This window comes from Lepidochelys kempii, chromosome 10 (genome assembly GCF_965140265.1).
Source record: "Lepidochelys kempii isolate rLepKem1 chromosome 10, rLepKem1.hap2, whole genome shotgun sequence".
NCBI classification, from domain to species: domain Eukaryota; kingdom Metazoa; phylum Chordata; order Testudines; family Cheloniidae; genus Lepidochelys; species Lepidochelys kempii.
In genome coordinates this window covers 73,870,431-73,890,943 of record NC_133265.1, presented here as the reverse complement: position 1 = coordinate 73,890,943, position 20,513 = coordinate 73,870,431, and the positions used below count along the sequence as shown (strand labels likewise).

Sequence of the window (20,513 nt, the reverse complement as noted above, 5' to 3'; positions counted from 1 at the left end):
CACTGGCATCAACTTCAGCGGATTTACATCAGTGCGTGAGTTCAGAATTAGACATTAACGAATCATGATGATTTGCACGATGAATTGCTGTTTTATTTTGTTGCTCGGTATTTCCAAAATACTCAATCGACTTGGACTCGCAGTGCTTGGGCTGTGCGGCTAAAAAAAACAGTATGGGCATTTCTGCTCAGGCAGGAGCCCGGCCTTTGAATCCTGGTGAGTTGGGAGGGTCTCAGAGGGTCCCAAGTGGAACGTCAACATTGCTGTTTTTAGCCCCACAGCACAATTCAATTGACCCAGGATCTGAGATTTGGTACCATGGGTTTTTCTGCACTGTGTAGGTATACCCAGTGCTGAGATACCCAAGGCAGCATATCAGAGGTCACACTACGGAGGATAGCAGCCCAGTAGAGAGAAAACAAGATCCCTTAAACATTCACATTCTACTAGGGCTTAGAGTAGAGCCCCCACTTGACAATGATTTTTGCCCAGTGCTTTGTACTGCATTGCAGACATCTGAGGATGATGCAGTTGGGTGTTGGTGCCGATGTTATTTCAACTGGAAAACAAGCTAGGTTTTATTTTAACATATGTACATTTAACCCCCAAAGCATAATAGCCTACCAGAACTCTGGTTTGATGCTTTTATATAGTTTTCTTGTGGCTACGACTTCCTCCCTCCCCCGGCCCCAGGGAAGGGTAAAGTAAGAAGGGTCCTTGGGACCTATCTTTATGCATGTACAGTAGTTCTAGAGTGAGAAGCCTTCAGATCTTTTTCTGTAGCGAACACTGTAGAAACAGCCATTTGTTAGAATGCTGACTGTTCTAATTTTTCCCCTGTGTTTTTATCTACCATATTTTACATTTCCTGAGCCAAGTAAAATACGGCTAAGATCCTCATGCAGTAAACCTTAATAAAGTGAGGGGGTGGGGGAATTATTTAAGACAGTTTGATATTTTTTGCGCGGGGAAGGAGGGAGAATCAAATGGTTACCTACAATGGGGTTAAAACAAGCTGTCCCAGGAAAAGAAAGGGGGAAAAGGTACCTTAAATCAGATTTTTAAAAAGGCTTCATTACTTTATCTTGGCTAACCTAATGAAAGATGACATTTTTGGATCTCTGATTCCTTTTCTGCAGCAGCAGTAGGGTCACAGTTTCATGGCTAGGATCAGACAAAGTTTCTCATTATAGGTTTTCGAAGACGCCAGTAATTGTGCAAGTTGAAAGTCGGATTTTTCAGTAAATACTTCTTTCAAAAAGCATCAGCAAAACCTCTGTGCTAATTAAAAGGAAGCAAAAGAAAAAAATACTTAACATTTTATTTGCTCCTGGTAAAGCCGAGCAACTTAAAAAGGTCAAGAAAAAAATCACCATTAACTGCACCGATAAATGTCTACTCACTTTGGAGACATATTGGTTAACATTATAGGAAACATTAGTGGTAAGAGTCAGATGGTGTTTTAATTGTACAGTAAGTGGGAAAAGTATTCAGTGCAAGTGTACTTTGCCTTTGGTAAAATCAACATCAAATTACAAATGTTACTAAAAAAGGAGGCTTAAACTATATACTTAAAAGGCTTTCTGCCTCATGTTCATAGTGCAGATTAGATCTGAACGAATAAAGAAAAAAAGGGCTCTCTGTAATAAACCAAGTGTATTTAATTAGAATTAGTTCAGTGTACAGTGGCAGGAGTATCGCAGTTCAGTGCACAAGGTTACTTCACTGGCAGCCTTCATCTCTGGCATGAAAAGAATTTGGGTTGCAATAAACCCACATAAGTGTGAAATAGCTGCATGTACATTTTAGTGCTTAGGACTGAACTGGTATCCTTCTTTATGAAGTCTCCCATTTTAGAAAATGGTTTGCCAGGCTGAATACTCTCTGGAACTTGGGACCAAGGATGGAAGCCATGGTCAGTTTGATAGAATTAGTATATGGATTTCTTTGTTTTTAATCTGGGATCAAAAATGAAATAAAACAAATAAGCACGCACCAACCACAATACAAGCTTGTCCTGTGAAAAAATAGTAAATATAAAACACCAACTTAAAATACTCATACTCTCAGACAAAGAATTTCAGATGATTCTCTTCCCAGCTGTGTGTACATGAATAGTTTCCTAGTCCAGATTATGGCTACTGCACTGCTCAGGAATCCAGAAGTCCTCTTTGTCAATCTGACTACAAGATTCTGTAGTCAGGAAGAGAGCAAAAATAGTAACTACCCCCCCTTATCCCCAACAAGTATGTTCCAGAAAAATCTATAGTGATTAAAACACACACAAAATTATCGTGTTCATAAACTACATAGTTCCAAAATTGCTACAGTGCGTAATGAATGCACTAAAAACGACGGGAACAGTCATTGTAATTACAGTCCTAAATATGATAACTTTCTTCATCTCAGTCTTGCATATTTTAGACTAGCAATAGCAGCAGCAACAAAAACCCAATATTGACAGCAGGACTAAGCAATGAAGATTCTCCAGTGACAGGCCTATAGCATCTTGCTTTACAAAGCACAGAATGGTTTAAAAAAAATTGCAAGATCCTTTTGCAATTTAAGGCAGCTGTTCAGGTAAAACCAACGCCAGAAGATTGTTTATTTTAATAAAGCTATTATATGCACAGCTCCAAATTAGGAATGGCAGGAGACATGGGGATGCCTAAACCACCACCACCTGTTTGCCCTGAAAATCAATTAAAGTCACACTATCACAGCAATCCTTTCTTAGCTAATAAAAGTTATACAGCTTTAACGTGCAACTTTAGGTGCTTTTTGGGAATGTGCCTGAAACCTAAGCCTGAGTCTCGCATTACTTTGATACTCACATGGATATGAGCTAAAGACTGCAAAACCAGCCGGGGAGGGGGAGCGGGGGAAGGGGGGAAGCTAGTAAGGAAAAAGTCACATTGTAGCTGCTGTTTTCATGAAGTGGATTGGGCCAATGTTCAATAAATTCTAACAATACATCCTAGAACTATATATATTTTAAATAGGAGAAAATCAAAGCCCTTTATGACACACGCCTGTTTGACATATTCTGTGCTGCAGAACAGATCCAACTTTGCAAGTTGAAAGCAAGGGCAGTAGAGACATCCCAAGTGTTTTAGTAATTAAACGAATATGCATAATGAACCATATGCCCAAAGGGCCTGTTCTTCATGAGGGCCAGATTTTTGTTTGAATTTTTAATTTTTATATACAGATGAAACATTTCATGTAATATAGCAACAGTGTGAGATAACATGCTATGTGCGGACGTGAAAGGCAACTGTCCATGTGAGAATGATCAGAATACACTTGATGAATTCTACTCTTAAGATTTCCCATTCAGATCCAAGAGTTAAGAGACATGCATGTTAACCATTATGAAAGAGTTACTGCAAGAGAAGTGCCACAGATTTTGAGTTGAGCTTTATATACATTTGGGTCCTGCCAGAAGATTCCAGGAGGATGAAGAAAGATCAGCTCATGATCAGGGTTTTGTCAAAATAATCAGACTTTTGGGTGAACACTTAATACTCTGGGGCCATTGTAGAAGTTCAGGATCTGGATCTATGTAGCTAGGTTAGCTACATAACCAGTATTACAGTGACTACTAAAACTACAGAGGTTAAAATAATTAAGCTTTTGTAAATATATTAACTTAGTTACTGTAAATTTACACTGGGTATAGAATTATCAACCCCAAAAGCCTTATGTCAAGGAACAAAAAAAAAAATCTGACCTGCTTTGGAAGTAAAGAGTGACTTCTAAGGAAAGTCAAGAAGTTAAACTGTTCATACAGTTCTGCAATCAACTCAAAATTTAAACAATACAAATGGAATATAAAACTGATCCCGTCCCCCTCTTTAGAGCATTTAAAAGGTGAAATAAATGAGCTGTAAATAATGTCACTCTTTGCTTTCAGTCCTAATTCAGGGTTTATGCTTTTGACACTGCCTGGTTTACTTGATCTAGTGGTCTCCATGGAAAGACAGATAAACTTCAACAGGCTGTCAGAAGACAAAAATTGACAAGGAGCGTCACCTTTCCTGACTGCTTAAATCCTTTAAGGAAGTGTTGGAGCAATTAGAGAAGGAGTCTAATCTTTGCAGAGTGCATTAACACTCTCCGACCTCCCAGACAATAGATCAGAACTCAGACACATAATGCTTCCCTAAGGCTTTTTAGCCAGAGCATTTGATCTCATAGTCACTCTGTATGTGTTACTATAGGTATCAGTGCATAAGACATCATTCATTGTGCATTACAGGTCCACTATCTCTGTTAGTATCCTTTTAAAACAGAGAGCAGCCATTGCAATCTATAGGACTGTAGAGTTATTACTTGTCAAAAACAATCAGGCAGCAGTGCTACAGAATATCAACACTAATAACAATTTTAGGTTATTTCACTGCTTATTTCTCTGCTTGGGGACATACATCTATTTTTAAAAGGCATAACTTAATATTTTAGTCATAAAAATAATCATTTAAAAAGACTGCAATGCTTAACTCCTGTGAAGAGATTTAGAGGAGAGGGTATTACAGGGACCGATCTAGTTGATCAAGAAAAGCAAAATGGTTAGCTGTAAACAATCCTCCAAAATTTGTACAAGAAAGCAAAACTTCCACAAGTACTAACTGGCAGATCAAGGCATAATTTAATTCCTGATGGACACATGCTGTTGAAATGCTGATCTCGCAATATAAGTTATGCTTTCCCCATTTAATATTCTACACATTTTTAGAAAATTTGCTTAGCACAGTTTTAAAATGGGGTTAGACCTTCCATAGTTGTCATCTTCTGACAGAGGCCAGCTTTGAACATTCTTTATATGGACATTGCAAAATGGGTTTTTACAGAGTAGCTAACTAGATTCCCACCCATCTTTGAATAATGGGAGCTGCAATCATGCAAACAAGTATTTTTTCTACGCTTAAATCCATTTGATGTACACTGCCAGCCGATAATAGGGGTCAGATACCTAGGTACAGTTTGCAAGATTCTGTTTGCTTTTCCACACATCTACATGCAGCTGCTTTTGTGAAGAACCTATGTTACAAACACATTCAGTTTATACAAGAGAATATTTTTCAACTGTGCATCTCAACTTTAAAAACATGGAAAACAATAAAAAAGATTGCAGCTACTAGTGTGTGTATATTTACAAGAACTCCTTCCATATCAAAGTATAATACAGCGGTTTTAAAACTGAATGGCAACAGAATACAACTACTGAAAATTAGTGACTGGCTTTGAGAAAAAGCAGTATAGTTACTATTTGACATTAAAAGATAAAAGCTGAGGAAAAAGGCAGTAACATACAATGGAAAGCAATTTAGGGAGTTCTGAACCTAAACTAGTAGGGGAGACTAAGTTTGCTTGTTGTTTTGGGGTTTTTTAAAGTGTAGGTTCGTGTAAATATATTGTGTTCCTCTCAGAGAATCCTCTAAGAAAACCTAATATGAGTGTCTGAAATAAATCAGAATAAGACAGACTGGGGAAAACAACAGTACCATATTATCTATATATTTACACAAAATATATAAAGTCGCTGCATTGTGTTTAAAATAAAGAGCACCCTAAACAATTCTAACCTTGGCTAAAAAGCACTAGGAAAAAATACAGATTAATCCATTTGCTTGTGGTGAAGTGGTGGAGAAGGTGTCAAAAATCAGGGTTATACTGGGAAGCTAATTTCAACCTTTGCTATCAAGATACTGCATCTCACCATAATCAAATATTTTATTTTTTTCATAGTTTGCTAGGATTTTGTGGATACACTCAGATAAAAATACATTTTCCCTGTCCCACAAAGGCCTAAAAAGGACGAGAATGGGTTAAACATCCAATTGGACTTGATGTTATGATTTGATTTTAGGGTATTTATTAATTATTATCATCATCATCATCCTTCTTAAGCAATCTTGTATCCAACAACTCTGGACTTCCTGGTACCGGAATCTAACCTCTGCCATGTGCATCATATTTTAGCTGCAGGTAAAGAAAAGCAAAACTAAAAAAGGGAGAAGATAGGATTTTTAAATGCAATAGGAGTTCTACACCAAGCCTCCTTCATTTCAGATCTTGTAAAGAATGAAAAAAAATAAATAAAGTGGTCTTCCCTTGCAGACCCCTTCCTTCCCGCACCCTCTCATGGTGCATCACGATAGCGATCACCATCACCACAAAAACCAAAATGTTGCATTGCCTTCAAAATACAATATTTCTTCCAGATTTCTGCAAGTAGTGTTAGATTAGTACTGAATGGGTGTATGAAATTAAAAATAAAAGAGTTCAAGTAAGGAAAAAAAAAGAAACTGCCAGAAAAATCTGAGAAAAAAAAACATTAAAACGGGAGTTTAATCATTCATGAGAGTCTATCGCCACCTACAGGATTTTCCCCCAGTTTTGAAAACCAGTTAACAAGCCTAGGTGAAGAGTTTACTCTAAAATAGAGGGCTGGATCCTCAGTTGGTGTAAAGCAGCGTAGGTCCATTGAAGACAGTGGAATTAGAGCCAGATCCTCGACTGATGGAAATCAGCCTATTTTTCCTGTCAGTCCAAAAGAGTGAAAAGCCCAGGTTTTTAGAGACTTTTTTTCTTTTAGATTATACTTACGTGAAAACTAAAGAACATGTTTGTTTTTTAAATGAAGACACAAAAATAAAAACCAGTTTCAGGATGCCTAGGCTAATGGAAGAATCAATTAAGGTCAGTGTGAGTCCATACTTTTCACGTACATCAAATACGCCTACTGGTGCTCTGAGAAGTTTTCTGATAGATGACAGGGTTAAAATAACATAGTAAAAATCCCAACAGATCCAGGAAAAAGAAAAGTACCTCTGGGGTTTGCAAAACATGGCACATTTTTAATTGAATGTTCAATTTTATACTGTATATGAACTTACTGAGGGTGCTAAAAAGGTTTTATTTTCATGAAACTTAAAAGATGAACTTCTATTCATTCAATACTGTTAACTTTCTGTGATGCAGTCCACAAGTAAAAATAAATAGAGTCTGTAAATGTTATAAGCCTTGAAATTGCAAAAGAGAGAGTTCTTTTCCGGTAGAACCAGATGAGCTGATTTGATTGGTCACAAGTACATTTTTGTTATCTGTCTGCAGATTAGTCAGATGACAAAGATTACAATTATTGGTGTCTCAAATTCAAAATATACTCTAAAAACACTTTGTTTGAACCCTCTCTAGCAAATCCAGAGCTGCACTTTCATGACAAACAACTGCACATTACACTGTGTTTGTCCCTATATTTTTGTAGGAAATTCCGAGTGACATCAGTGGAATTCTGTACAAAGAATGAGAATTCTGTACATTGAGTCAAGGATGACCTGTACAATGACAGTAAGAACAACGAGCTAAATCTATTTCTGGCATGAGTAGATTCTGCATCTCCACTGACAGCAATGGAATTGATCTTGCGTACACAGATAGTGAATTCGGACCCGTGTCCTTGACAATTAGTTGAATCCCAAGAAAGATGCTTGATTGTGCTGATTTGTGATTAGAACAACTAAAAGGACAGAATGCATCTGCTAAAACTCTAGGAAGTACTAGGAATCCAGTGGTGTTGCATATACAAGTAAAAACCAGCAATAGACTGGATCACAATTTTATCTCGTTGAACACAGTGTATGTTAAATAAATAGAAATTGTGTGGGATGGTATAAGACCAACAATAATTTCCTGTAAAATTAGATTCATAACTTCAAAAGACTAACACGTACGATTAAAAAAAAAAGGCTTCATAAATCAAACAGCTAAAGTACAATACATTATAGCAAACTCTAACCAGACCACAAAGAGAGTTCTCTCTTCATAAACATCAGATCAGGCAGCTAAAATTATTACCAAAGCTCTCTTGTAACTGTCACCTGTGGTGGGTATAATTACAGGCTACTGCTACAAGCACGCCCACGTCATATGGCAATAAAAGGACCTACAGCTTGCCAAGACCAGCCAGACAATGGAGAACACACACCACCTGACGAGAGCCCAAAAAGATCAGCCAGAGAGACTAATAAAAATGACAGCTTAGAAACAAATGACAAAGCTTGAACCACAAAAAAGGCAATATCAAATTAGTTGGAAATGCAAGCGCTGAGCAGAGTGCTCCAACAGGTCACAACTCAAGCAGAAAGCCAGTTAGAACTGTTGTCACACACGTTTGGTTCAAATTTAAGCTCTAAAGAACCCTTTTCAATAGACAAAATGTTTGTACATTTGGGGCTGACTTTATGTGTCGTTATTAGACAGCCAAACAGATGAAAAATACACATTATTAATTCAACTCAGTAAGCGGGGGGGGAGGGGCTGGAATCTGTTTTAAGGGGTTATCTATCCTTGTACCACCACAGTGAATTCATCTCTGTCTTTGAAAGCCTGCATGCATGGCTCCCAATGACCCACAGTCAATGAGTGTTGTGCACACATTCATCCTGTGGCAGAATTTGGCTTTCCGGTTCTGGCTGCAACTTTTGGATTACAAACACATAAAAAAAAAGCCTAGGGCTTAATTTAAAATCAGTTTAATGTAAGTATAGAGAAAATGGGAGGCAAGAGCTGAGGATTTCCCAAGCCGCCAGGGCTGAGGGATTAATTTCTACATGATGCACGCAAGTTTAGAAAGCACTGCACAGAAAGCGCTGCGATTATTCACATAAATCAGTATAGGTTAGAATCATGTTAAGGATTTGAGCCACCAAAGGCACGGAAATTCACAGCTAAGGGTGAAGTGTCCAATTCACAGTGCAATACAGTTGAGCAGAAACAGAAGAGTAGAGAATTAACCCTTAAGTGTCCTCCCAAACAATATTTGATAGATCTATTTCATAAGGGTGTTTTGCTTTGTGCTGTCCTTCTTCAAGGTACTTTAAAAAGGGCCCCACAACAGGATCAATTTAGGACTGGCAGATTCTTAATGATATTCTGATTTCTTAAATCTTTGTTTGCATAAATCTGAAGTTTCCTTTATTGTTAGTTGAAGTAGTAGTGGTGGCAGGAATAGCTGAAAAGCCACTGAGGATTGAAATTCGGCCAATTAAAACATCAGAAATAGATCTATAGAAATAGTAAAGAATCACCATAAGGCTCGCTTTCTTCAAACACTGAACAGGGAACTTTACCAGAAAAAGGAAACCAGTGTTACTACCAAAGAGACGGTCTTCCCCTTCCCCTTCATTTCATTTCAGAGTTTCTGTCTAGGGCTCTCCTCAGTCCCTGTCCTGCTTGGGTTCCTGATACAGTCATAGAGAAACAACAGTTATGTCCTCAAAAAGATTGGCGTGAGCTGCAAAGTTCAGATCCAAACTTTCCTGCAGTCTGAGGTGAGATTGGATCAGAGAGGCTTGTTTAGGCCTTTTTTTATTTAAAACTATTATACCCTCATGAGACTGTTCTCACCATTATAAAAGGTAGGTTTTCATCCTGCTCCCTACACTATGCTCCCGCTGCTGCGTATGAAATCCCACATTTGTGCATACAGCTCTGTTACATGCATGTGACTGGAGACATGCAGGCAAATGTTCTGATGAGCAAGAAGCTCATATAGACAACAAAAGAAACTCAAATTATTGAAGAGATTTCAAGCTATGAATTTTTGGGGGGACGGTTGGGGTGGGATGGAGGGCTACTGTTAAAGCTTGAGATACCTGTCTGAGTTCTGCTGTGGCAGTTAATATTCCCACAGCAATGACAATCAGTGATGACAATGAGTACTTGGTTTAATTAATGTATCTTTCCAGAAAACAAGCTTCCATCTCAGATGTACTGCTGGTGCTAATTAGGGGATATTGCTAATGAACACCAGAGCCTTTTGCCTATAAGTCACCAGTACAAATCCAGCCCAACTCATCAGGGAGTTAAAAATTATTCACATCTAATGGGATGTTGGGGGAAACTCTATGAAATGAGTTTGGTGGGACTCTCATCTAGCTCCCAGTTCACAAACTCACCATCATGCTTTGCACTAACTGGGGCCGACTCAGGAGAGAGGCCAAGAACCTCAAGGACCATGCAAACTGAACTACCATTACTCTAGAGGAAATCCCTCCAGATTAGGATTGATGCATGCCGGCAGGGCAGTGTGTGTGGAAAATATGTTCTTGTGCTGCCCTGTAGATAGAGGTTAATTCATCAGGGCTGCATCAGCACTAAATCCATAGTTATTTTGAAGCTGAAGTTTACAACAATATGTAAAAAAGAGTTAAGAATATGTAAAATAATTTGTTAAATAATCTGCATAAAATGTCATACATGGAGCTGTGTAAAATTTAGGAGCTACGTATCGCCACCACACACACTTCCCATACCGCACTTCAGCCAAAACTTATGACCAACCAGCACAGCTCTGCCTATGCCTGCTACCATTCACTGGCCAACCGGCCTAAACCACCAGCTATGTATGGCCTTGGAAAACAGCTTCTACCTGTCCCTATTCCTAATAGCAGCCCTGGTTAGTAGAGGCCCAAGACTGAAATAGTAGGGTATGCTTAAAATAAGTCTTAGGTGTACTGGCAGAGCTCAGTATGGGGGATGGGGGAAGAGAGGGGACAAGCTGAAGGAGATCAGTGATGAAGTCAGAAGTTACCCAAGATACTATGGAGTTTGGTTTGCACCTTACGCCTGGCTCTAGTCAAATGTCTTTTATGACTTCCATGAAAAATTTTAAAAGGAATACAATAGTAAAAGGCAGGCAATAGGTTCTTTTAATTTGACCAGAGTATAGTTTTCTTAATACAATTACTGTAATTTCATTAAATGACATAATTACTATTAATGCACGGAAAACTGTCAATAGAAGGTGTAATTATGTATAAAATCATAAGCACAATGTGCAATGATGCACATTTATTTATAAAAATCATTCTGTGATTATAATTAACTTTTAAAAGATTTTTAAAATGTATAATATATAGCAATAGCAATTAACTTAACAATTAATTTATGGGCTTAACTTCCACAACCATATTTGTGAGGTTTTTTTAATATGAACTAAACAAGATGAAAAACGGCATCTAAAAAATTAAGCCATATATAGGTCTAATGCTGGAAAAACTAGCAAGTTGGGAGCATGTGTGTATATCATTTTGCTCATAAGCAGAACACACCTATGGAAAATTCCAGGCTGAATATAGAAATTAATAAATGATTTCTGAAAAACAGTAACATACTATGGAAACAACGTTTAAATGGATGATGGCATAACACGAACCAATTGCTAGAAGCTGAATATCGACACATTCAAATTAGAAATTAGGCACACATTTTTAACAGCGAGGGAGATCAACCATTGGAACTAATTACCAAGGGAAGTTTTGATGTCTTTCACATCAAGACTGGACGCCTTTCTGCGAGACAGGCTTTAGCCAAATACAAGTTAATAGGCTCAATACAGAGGTAGTTGAATGAAATTTAATGGCTGAGATGCATAGTGGGTCAGACTAGATGATCTAATAGTCCCTTCTGGCCTTAAACTCTACGGATATGTTCACACTGCAGCTGGGAGCGAGTCTCCCTGTGCAAGTAGACAGACTTGCACTGGTGAAGTTTGAGCTAGCACCCTAAATATAGCATCATCAGCACATTCCGGCTCAGGTGGAAGTTTGGGCTCAAGTGCACTTAACCCCCTAAATTTCAAATCTGTGGAATTGCTGGCTCTGGTAGGGAGAAAGACACAGTAGGAACTGTCCAGAATTTTTGCATAGATATACAAGTCTAACACTCACTATGAGCAATCTGTCCAAATATATGGATATTCCTAGTTATGTGCCAATATATTAGTGTCTTTTCTGAGTCTGCAGTGATTGTGATATTCACTATGTAGACAACCAAAGGTTTATAGACTACTTATGTTCCACTAACACCTTGTTTTGAGCACATAAGTGGTACACAGACCTTGTACTGGCCCTATGCACAAGGGTGAATTCCACCGAGTTAAATTCATTTGATCATTGAAACTTCACCTTTCCCCTCACCTTCCGCACACCAAAAGTCAACTGACTAAATTCTGATTTCACGCAACACCTATGTAATCCCAAACAGTACTCACCCTAGTGTCTGTGCAAATGACTGCAGAGATTGTGTGATGGGGTATATTCCCCACACTGGCCACTGAGAGGGTAAATTAGGCCAGGCAAGCCTAATTGACCAAATAAGCAGCCAGTATGGGAGAGAGATAGGCGAGAAGACCACCACTAATTGGAGGCAGTCGCAGCTGGGCTGGAGGAGAAGGGGCCTGTATAAAGCTCAGGAGCTGCATGTAGCAAGGAGGACTGCAGGAAAGGCAAGCTGCAGTTACTCCCTGAGAGGAGGGAGTTGGGAAGCTGGTGTACTCAGAGAGGGGGGAGACAGTGATGTCGGAAGAAGCCCAGGGAAACAGCAGCAAAGACTAAGACAGTTGACTGAATGTTATAGGGTCCCTGGGCTGGAACCCAGTGTAGAGGGCAAGCCTGGGTTCCCCTACCAGCCACTGGGTAGTTGCACAGGGTATTGGAGATGCCAGCCAAACAGCTGGTCCAGAAGGACTGTGATTTCCCTGGAAGGGGAGGAACTTAGTGACCTGGCTGCCGCTCCAAGAGGAAGGGAGAGGCTATAGACAGAGAAGATGATGGATAGAGAGACTGCTGAGGAGGGTGAAGCGCCTGGCAGAACTGATCCGCAGGATGGCCAGGAGTAGGTGCCGCGAGCGGTGAGGGAACCCAGTCACAGACAGTCACAAGTCATCAGTTTAAACTATTATTGGAATTACGTTGGATTGGAGGGAGTCTCAAGTGGGGTTCCCCAGAAATCTGTTCTGGGTCTGCTGCTATTTAACATCTTATTAATGATCTGGATGTACATACAGAGAGCATAATAATCCAGTTTGCAGATGACACAAAGCTAGAGGGGGCTGCCAATACTTTGGATAGAGCTAAAATTCAGAGGGATCTTGATAAATTGGAGAACTGGGCTATACGCAACAAAATGAATTTCAACAAAGGGAAATGTAAGGTGCTACACTTAGGGAAGAAAACCAAATGCACAAATACAGATTAGGGGAAAACTGGCTTGGCAGAAGCACTGCTGAAAAGGATCTGGGAGAATATCAACGTAACTCAGCAATGCAATGCTGTTGCAAAAAAAAAAAAAAAAAAGCACAAATGCAATTTTATGTTTCATTAACAGAGGCATAGCATGTAAGTCATGGGAGGTGACGGCACCACCGTACTCGGCACTGGTTAGGCCTCAGCGGGAGTACCATGTCCAGTTTTGGTCACCAACATATGGAAAGGATGTAAAGAAAATGAAAAGGATCCAGAGATGAGTAACAAAAATGATCAAAGGGATGGAATGTAAGCCACATACGCAAAGGCTGAAGGAACTGGGTATGTTTAGTTTGGAAAAGAGGAGATTAAGGAGGGACATGATCGTGGTCTTCAAATACTTGAAAGGCTGCCATAAAAAAGAGAGAAAAGTTGTTCTCTCACCACAGCGCGCAGGACAAGAGGCAATGGGTTCAAACTACAGCACAGCAGATTTAGGTTAAATTTCAGGAAAAACTTCCTAACAGTCAGACCAGTAGGACAATGGAGCAGACTGCCTCCGGAGGTTGTGGAAGCTTCTTCACTGGAGGTTTTCAAAAGGAGGTTGGAGCCATCCGTTTTGGATGGTTTAGACACAACAGATCGTGCCTCTTGGCAGGGGGTTAGACTAGATGACTGTTGTGGTCCCTTCTAACCCTATGATTCTATTACTCTAAACAGATTGAGTGCTGATGAGGAATTTGCTTTCACTTTTTAGTTGGTGTGTGTATGCATGTGAAATCTACTCACATGTTATTTATATTCCACCATGGGGAGAGGAGACAAGCACTGAGATTTAACTTGGGAGTATTTTACCCTATAGATTGATGCAAAAGGAGATAGCACTCTTCGGATTCTCCTATGGTCCCACGTGACCTCCTCTCTCTCTCTCTCTCTGTGGTTCTGTCCATCTCTCTTTCTCTGATGTGCCTCCAGCAGAAGAAGTAAATACTCTTGTCAAACTCACAACCCTGTCAACATTGATGGGAAAACATTCCCGGTACACAGTAATGGAGGTGTGAGAGCAGCACACAGCCCAGAGCAGGAAGGCGTGGAGCTTTCCTGTGTTTCTGGCCATATTCTAAGCCCTGACAATCATGCACGAACAGTTTTAAAAAAATATATGCCATTCACAGTACCATCCCTCAGCAACTGTGGTTGAATGAAGTAAATTAACTCTTGTACTTCCAATTATGCATAGAACCAAGAAGAAAGGTTCAAGAGATGTCTTGGGGATCTCAGACTCCTCTCCTGCTGTTAATGTCAGAATGGCCACATAATAAAAGACCTGTGGAACAGGCTGAGCTGCAACTGGGCTGCTTTTGGGAGGATTGTGGGGTTTTTTTATGGTTTTAGTTCACCTTTCATTTGGTCAATGAGTAGGTAAGAACACCCAATGGGTACTCCAAAACTCTGTTTTCCCTTGCTTTTCCAAGGGCTCGGGAAAAGAGTGGTTGAAAAAGTTGGAGGAAGAGCAAAAGTTTCTAGGCAGGTTAGAGGTTGACCTGCTGCGTATGAACTGTACACACAGTTTTCATTTTGCACCGAGACTACGGCAAAGGCACTTTTAAAACTATTAACAGAGACACTGGAAATATTCAGTGAAGGGGGCATAATTAACACTAATGCTGAATCAGCTAGGTTTAAAATTTTTTTCCAGAGGAAAGTTACTCTCTATTATCTTAACATTGTACAGTCATTTCCCACCCACCCCCACAATGACATATCACACAACATTAGTTCTATGGGGAAAGCATCTACGACACGCAGTAGAAAGAGAAATTTGGAAAATTGTCCTTTTCACCCTCTGATCCCATTTTTCCTTCTCTAGATGCATCTTGGACCATCACCTATAGCTCCTTGGTCCTAGACACACTTTCCCACTTTCATTCTCCCTACACTTGCCCTTTTTTCCTTATATTTCAGTTTCCCTCACTTGCTAACATTGTTATATTTCTCCACAGCCTAGAGACAGACACATCTCCATGTTTGTTTTTGGCCAGATTCAGCGAGCTACTTAACCATATGCCTAACTTTAAGTATGTGCTCAAGTAACTTGCTGAATCAGGGCACTTGGCACCCTGTATGTTCACCTTCTTTCCATTTTCAGTACGTACAAACATGCAGTTCCACCAGTGCACTCACACATACCTGCTTCAACTAAGAGTCCCATTTTACCCTTCACATTCGGAATATACACACACGGGTCTCGGGAACCACAGCGATTACACATGCACACTCAAGCATAAGAGTGGCAGATCGTCCAAGGAACCCAGAATTTCATGTTCTAGAGGAAAGAACTAAAATTAACTGAGCCTTCTTCTCCTTGGGGTTCAGTATATCTGTGTACATCACAGGGAAAGGTATATCAATTAGTATCTCAATTGGAGAATGGACTGGAAAACACTAATCATCACCCTTTCAAGCTCTTGATCCATTAGAGTCAACTGTGTATATTATCAACGCAAGTAAAAAACAAAAACAAAAAACACCCTCTCTTCCTCCTCAACTGTGCCTGCCAGATCCCTCTCAACCTGCACGGTGAAAGACAGCTTCTCTGTCTTTACTCTGTGAATCTTTCAAGCAGCGACAGCTCACTTTACTCATCCGTGCAAATAGACTGTGAAGTGTTTTCATCAAAAGAACCCTAAAGCAACTTATAATTCAAAGACAAAAAGGGAGGCAAACACTTGGAGATGTGGCTGTTATTTGGTTTAATAAACACTTAACTCAAAAACTTTTTTTTCCCTCTGGACCACCACAAAACAATTTTGCAACCTTTAATGGCATGCCAGACATTTCAAGCATGAAGAAAATGCCACACTGCTGAATAAAAAGGAGGAGAAACCTCTTTCTGCTTGAGTGGATGAGAAAGCTGAAAAAAGGGTGTTTACTACAAAGAGGAAAAAAAGAATGCAGCTGAAAAGTGGGCCAGATAGGTGGAGAACTTGGCTGTTAGTTCTCAGACCACACCAGGACTTGCTGACCAAAATTTTTATATATATATATAGTTATTACAGTCAATGGGCAGATTTACAAGAGACAATTAATGTCAGCATAGAGCTGCTTGTATGTAGTCGGACAAGTGGCACGCCCTCAACTAACAGGTGTGGCAAGCATTGCTGAACTCCAGTAAAATGCAATCTCATTGAAATTAAAGTTGGAACGGAAAAGACCTATTAGTTTATCCTGTCCCATCAATAAAGGATTGTTGCCTATAGACTCGTTCTTCCAGTGCTTTATCAGCAGCACAACAAGCCAAAGGCAAGTCACAGGGCTGCCGCCATTCCATTATCGCAAGTCCAGCCAATATGACCTTCTGTAAGCCCTTTGTGGGGATTCTAGACCACTAGGTCCTTGGTCGTGACACTTCTCTGTGTAAACCTATTGAGAGCCAGTGCAGCCCATCCAATCCTTATGTGCACAGACTTCGGAGGCCCCCAGTGCTGCCTTTGGGCCCACATAGCTCCTCCATACAAGGTCTCAGAAGGGGCTTTGTTGTGCAGAAGGCCTCTGCAACAGGTGAAAATATGGGAGAGATTGTTCTAGAAGGACTGCTGTGGTGTTCATCTTGCATTCAGCACAAGGAGAGCCTGATCAAGCTTGGGACTTGTGGGCACTACAGTGATTTAAATAATAAAACTGAAGGACAATAATAGTAACACCAACCAACAACAAGAGAGTTTAAGCTGGAGGGGTGAGGGGGAGGAGAGAAGGTGCTGTAAGACTCAATGCCTCATATCAGTTAGTCTGATGGAATATGAATAAATCCACTTACCACAAATGCTACCACACTCCTTAGTGTAGATTCCCAGAGAAAGCAGCTCCTTAGGAATTGTATTGTATTCCATATCGCCATGGTGATTTTTTTCACACGATCAACATTTCTCGATAAGATCTGGTAAACATCGGACGGGAGGGGAGAGAAAGGAATTTAATTAAATGCTCCAATTTCCTACTTCACTTCAGGAACAGTGACAATTTTAAGCTACAATTGCCTTTGTGCTTGTACATATGCTACAGCTTCTATTTCAGAGACACGCTCCAGCTACTATGTGTTTTCGTATGACACCCAAATATTTCAGCACTTCCCCCCACCCCCAAAATCTGCAAGTCTGAAGGAAAAAGAATGGAAGCTTTTTTCCCCCCTCCACCAAAAAAAACCCCAAAAAACAAAAAAACACACCTTTATGGCAAAATCCTACAGAATTTAACAGAAAATGAAACCCTTTCCCTTAGGGGTTTGGGCTATCTCTCTATAGAATTGAATAAAAAATTATATTCTTGCTACAGATGGTTAAAAAATAGCAAGAATATTAGTCTCAATTAAATACTATAGACTTTCATAGTAATTGATTTAGAACCTTATTAAATTTCTATATCATCTTATTGTTTTTCTTTATTCTTCAGGGATGAAACCAAAGTATAGGTTTTTGTTTCAAATTCCATACACTGTGCAACATGCATATATTTTAAAAGTTCTTTATTAAGCCATTCTTTTCCCTCCAGAAATTGGGGAGATGTAGCACCACTGAGTTAGATCAGGAAGCAACTGTGTGTGAATGCAAATCAGCATTTATACACATGCAAAAAACATACACAGAATTGACATCTGTGTTCCGTGTTTCCATACATAAATAGAGTTTGACCACAGGTTCTATCATCTGGGTGTACTAGTGAGGCTACTGAAAAGCCATTCCAAACAGAGGTGATAGCTCGGCCCAGAGTCAACCTACCTTCTTTGAAAACTTGCGGTTGTCTCCAATGAAGCGCTTTTCTCGTGGCTTGAAGGTTCTGATACTTGCTTTTACCTAAGGAAAGAATAATTTATTTAGAATGTTACCATTCAAGTTTGGTATCATCATATTGATTTGGAGCTCTGGTGTCCTTTACTTATTTATTTGTTTCAGTCGCTAAATGGTTTATGACAAGGTGTTAGGTGTACATATCAGTTATTCTGCACAATCCTGGGGCTCATCTAGGTTACTCCAATAGAGAGGCAGACTGCAGGGTGTGAGCTGCTCCATGGTTAAGCTCAGCACACAGCTCAGCATACTCCCTTCTGTTCCTCTGTTGGATCAACCCCATACAGAAAAGTTCTAAAAAAAGAGACAGGAACTGAAGATCACTTCCCCAAATGTCCTGTTCATACTGCATATTTAATACTAAGGTATTAGAAGGGACATCCGAGAACAGACGGAAGTATTTTACGCTCCTGTAACGCCCTTAGCCACTTAAACCAGCTTGTGATATACTTATTCATGCTGAATATACCTTACTCTAGTAATAGGTCCACTGAAATCAATGGGATGACTCATGGAGTAAGGTGCTACTCAAATATGAGTAATAGTATTATAATTTAGCCCACAAAAAGTAGTATCTTAGCCATAGGCAGGAGAATGGTCAAGTAGATAGGGCACTCGGTCTGCCACAAACTTTTTGTGTGACCTTGGTCTAGCCGACTCTGGCCTTAATATCCCATCTGTACATTGGAAACAGTACCTTCCTATCTTACTGCGGTGTTGTGCGGGTACAATAAATTAAAGATTACGAAGAGGTTCCCAGACACTACAGTGATGGCTAACAGATACTTAAATAGATCGATTCCAGTCTATCTGAAAAACAGGAATGGCCTGGGAACAGCTTTGAAAGCCTCCGGAAAAGGGGAGCCATAATATATTTGAGCTTGTTCTTTGACAAAGAGGATTGATCATTGTTCTCTGTAGCAACATCCCAAACCTAAACTCCATACAAGGCAAAACAGTACCTACCAACCATTTAAATAAATAAAAAACTTTGCTTCCTATATCACTGTAATAAGTGGCTAGTAAGAAGTGAGTTACATTCCATCCAGCAACAGCAAATGTAAAATGGAATTTAATTCAGTAAGAGATGGCGGGACACAAGCAATCTGAGACCACCACACCCAAGTCTGAGTTTTTGTTCCTGTCAACACTCTCTGAATAGAATATTGTGGGTCAACTTTCTGGGAACAATTAGTCGTTAAAATTCCTGCATAGTAATGTAAATATTAACTCCCTTTTTTGTTACTGCAAATTAAGCCCTTGCGTGCAATAACCCACACCTCTTCCCAAAACATCTGTGGTCATCCCCAGCCCAAAGTTGCCATTTCATTGTCACATCAACTTGGATGGAATGTTGCAGCATAGTGATCTGCCAGTATTTCTTTATAAAAAGAATAAAGCCCAACCTTCCCTCCAGATGCAACCAGGTCAGGACCTTCTCCATTCAGTTCCTGTGTTTAAAAGACCAAGCCCCTTGGCACTAGCAAATTTAGGCATTCCAGTTTCTTACAGAGTGGATGAGTTAAGTGAAAACATTTAAACTTACTGGATTAAATACGACATCCAACTCCAAGCAAACTACTCCTTTTGAAGCAAGTTCCAGGTCTTTATTCTTCAATGTATAACAACATTGCTGTCCATTTCTAATCTAGAATTATAATAAATAAATAATAAAGTGTATCAATAAATATTAACTCTCCGCTGTGTCTAGAATAGCTTTCCAACCACCGTCCTTCCCCAGAAAAGATGACAATATAGAAAAAGCCTGAAATGTAACATGACCATTGGATTAGAGGACTATAAAATTGCAGATTAAAAACTATTACCGTCCAACTTTAATTTACAGACCCTGTACTTTTATAGCAGAGCAGTGCAAACAATAACCAGCCTGAAAATTCTGTCCTGGAAGCCAGTGAGTTGATGGGAAGTAATCAGTCTGTGTTATTACAGATTTAAAATGTAAGTTTTCTTCCAAAGATCAGAAAAGGAAACACAACAACAACAAAATCAAAATAACAAATCTCCAAATTCTCAGTTTATTGAAAGGTTGTCAAATTATTAGCCACAGAACAAAGAGAGTCCAAAATCAATCAATCATTACAATTGGAATGAATGTTAATGTAACAAATGTTCAAAATAAACAAATTCCTGTAAAAGACTTTCCCCTTAGAATTTCAGATGCTGTTTCTATGCTCTAATCTGCCTGTTGGCCCTGTCATGTTAAATATCTATGAAAAAAACCATCTCCTTTACCATTTTGCAAACTATTTGGCTCAAATAAATGGCATCCTCTCTTCAAAAGTGATGGCAGAAATGTATTTATTATACACAGTAGGATATGTATTGATTAAACATTTGGCTTTTTAGGAAGCGGACCAGTTAATTCTAAACAGCAGCAACATAAAAACTGCAGCTCACCGAAAATCTCCATTTGGGGACTGTAATGATCAAAGATTAAAGAGAACAGAGGAAATTTGGGGGAATGAAATTGCAACCATATTTAAAATAGCTATTGCTGTCACGGCATTAGTTTAGTACAAGTGCTCATACAAGCCATGGTGAGAATGGGTAAGGAATAAAAGGCACAAACGGGAATAGAGTGTTTTCACATGACAAGGGAAAGGTCACTTTCTTT

At 39.4% G+C, this 20,513-nt stretch overlaps 1 protein-coding gene across 10 annotated transcripts in view; it reads right to left on the bottom strand.

Moving 5' to 3' along the window:
• Window positions 1-20,513, bottom strand: part of MCTP2 (multiple C2 and transmembrane domain containing 2) — a 161,623-nt gene that overhangs the window by 39,928 nt on the left and 101,182 nt on the right. For all 10 annotated transcript variants that reach the window (XM_073304233.1, XM_073304239.1, XM_073304236.1 and 7 more), the window contains 3 exons: window positions 19,425-19,526; window positions 17,810-17,884; window positions 16,852-16,971 (listed from right to left, as the gene is read on the bottom strand). In XM_073304233.1, the coding sequence (XP_073160334.1) occupies window positions 16,852-16,971; window positions 17,810-17,884; window positions 19,425-19,526 (297 nt within the window). The remainder of the gene's footprint in view (window positions 1-16,851; window positions 16,972-17,809; window positions 17,885-19,424; window positions 19,527-20,513) is intronic.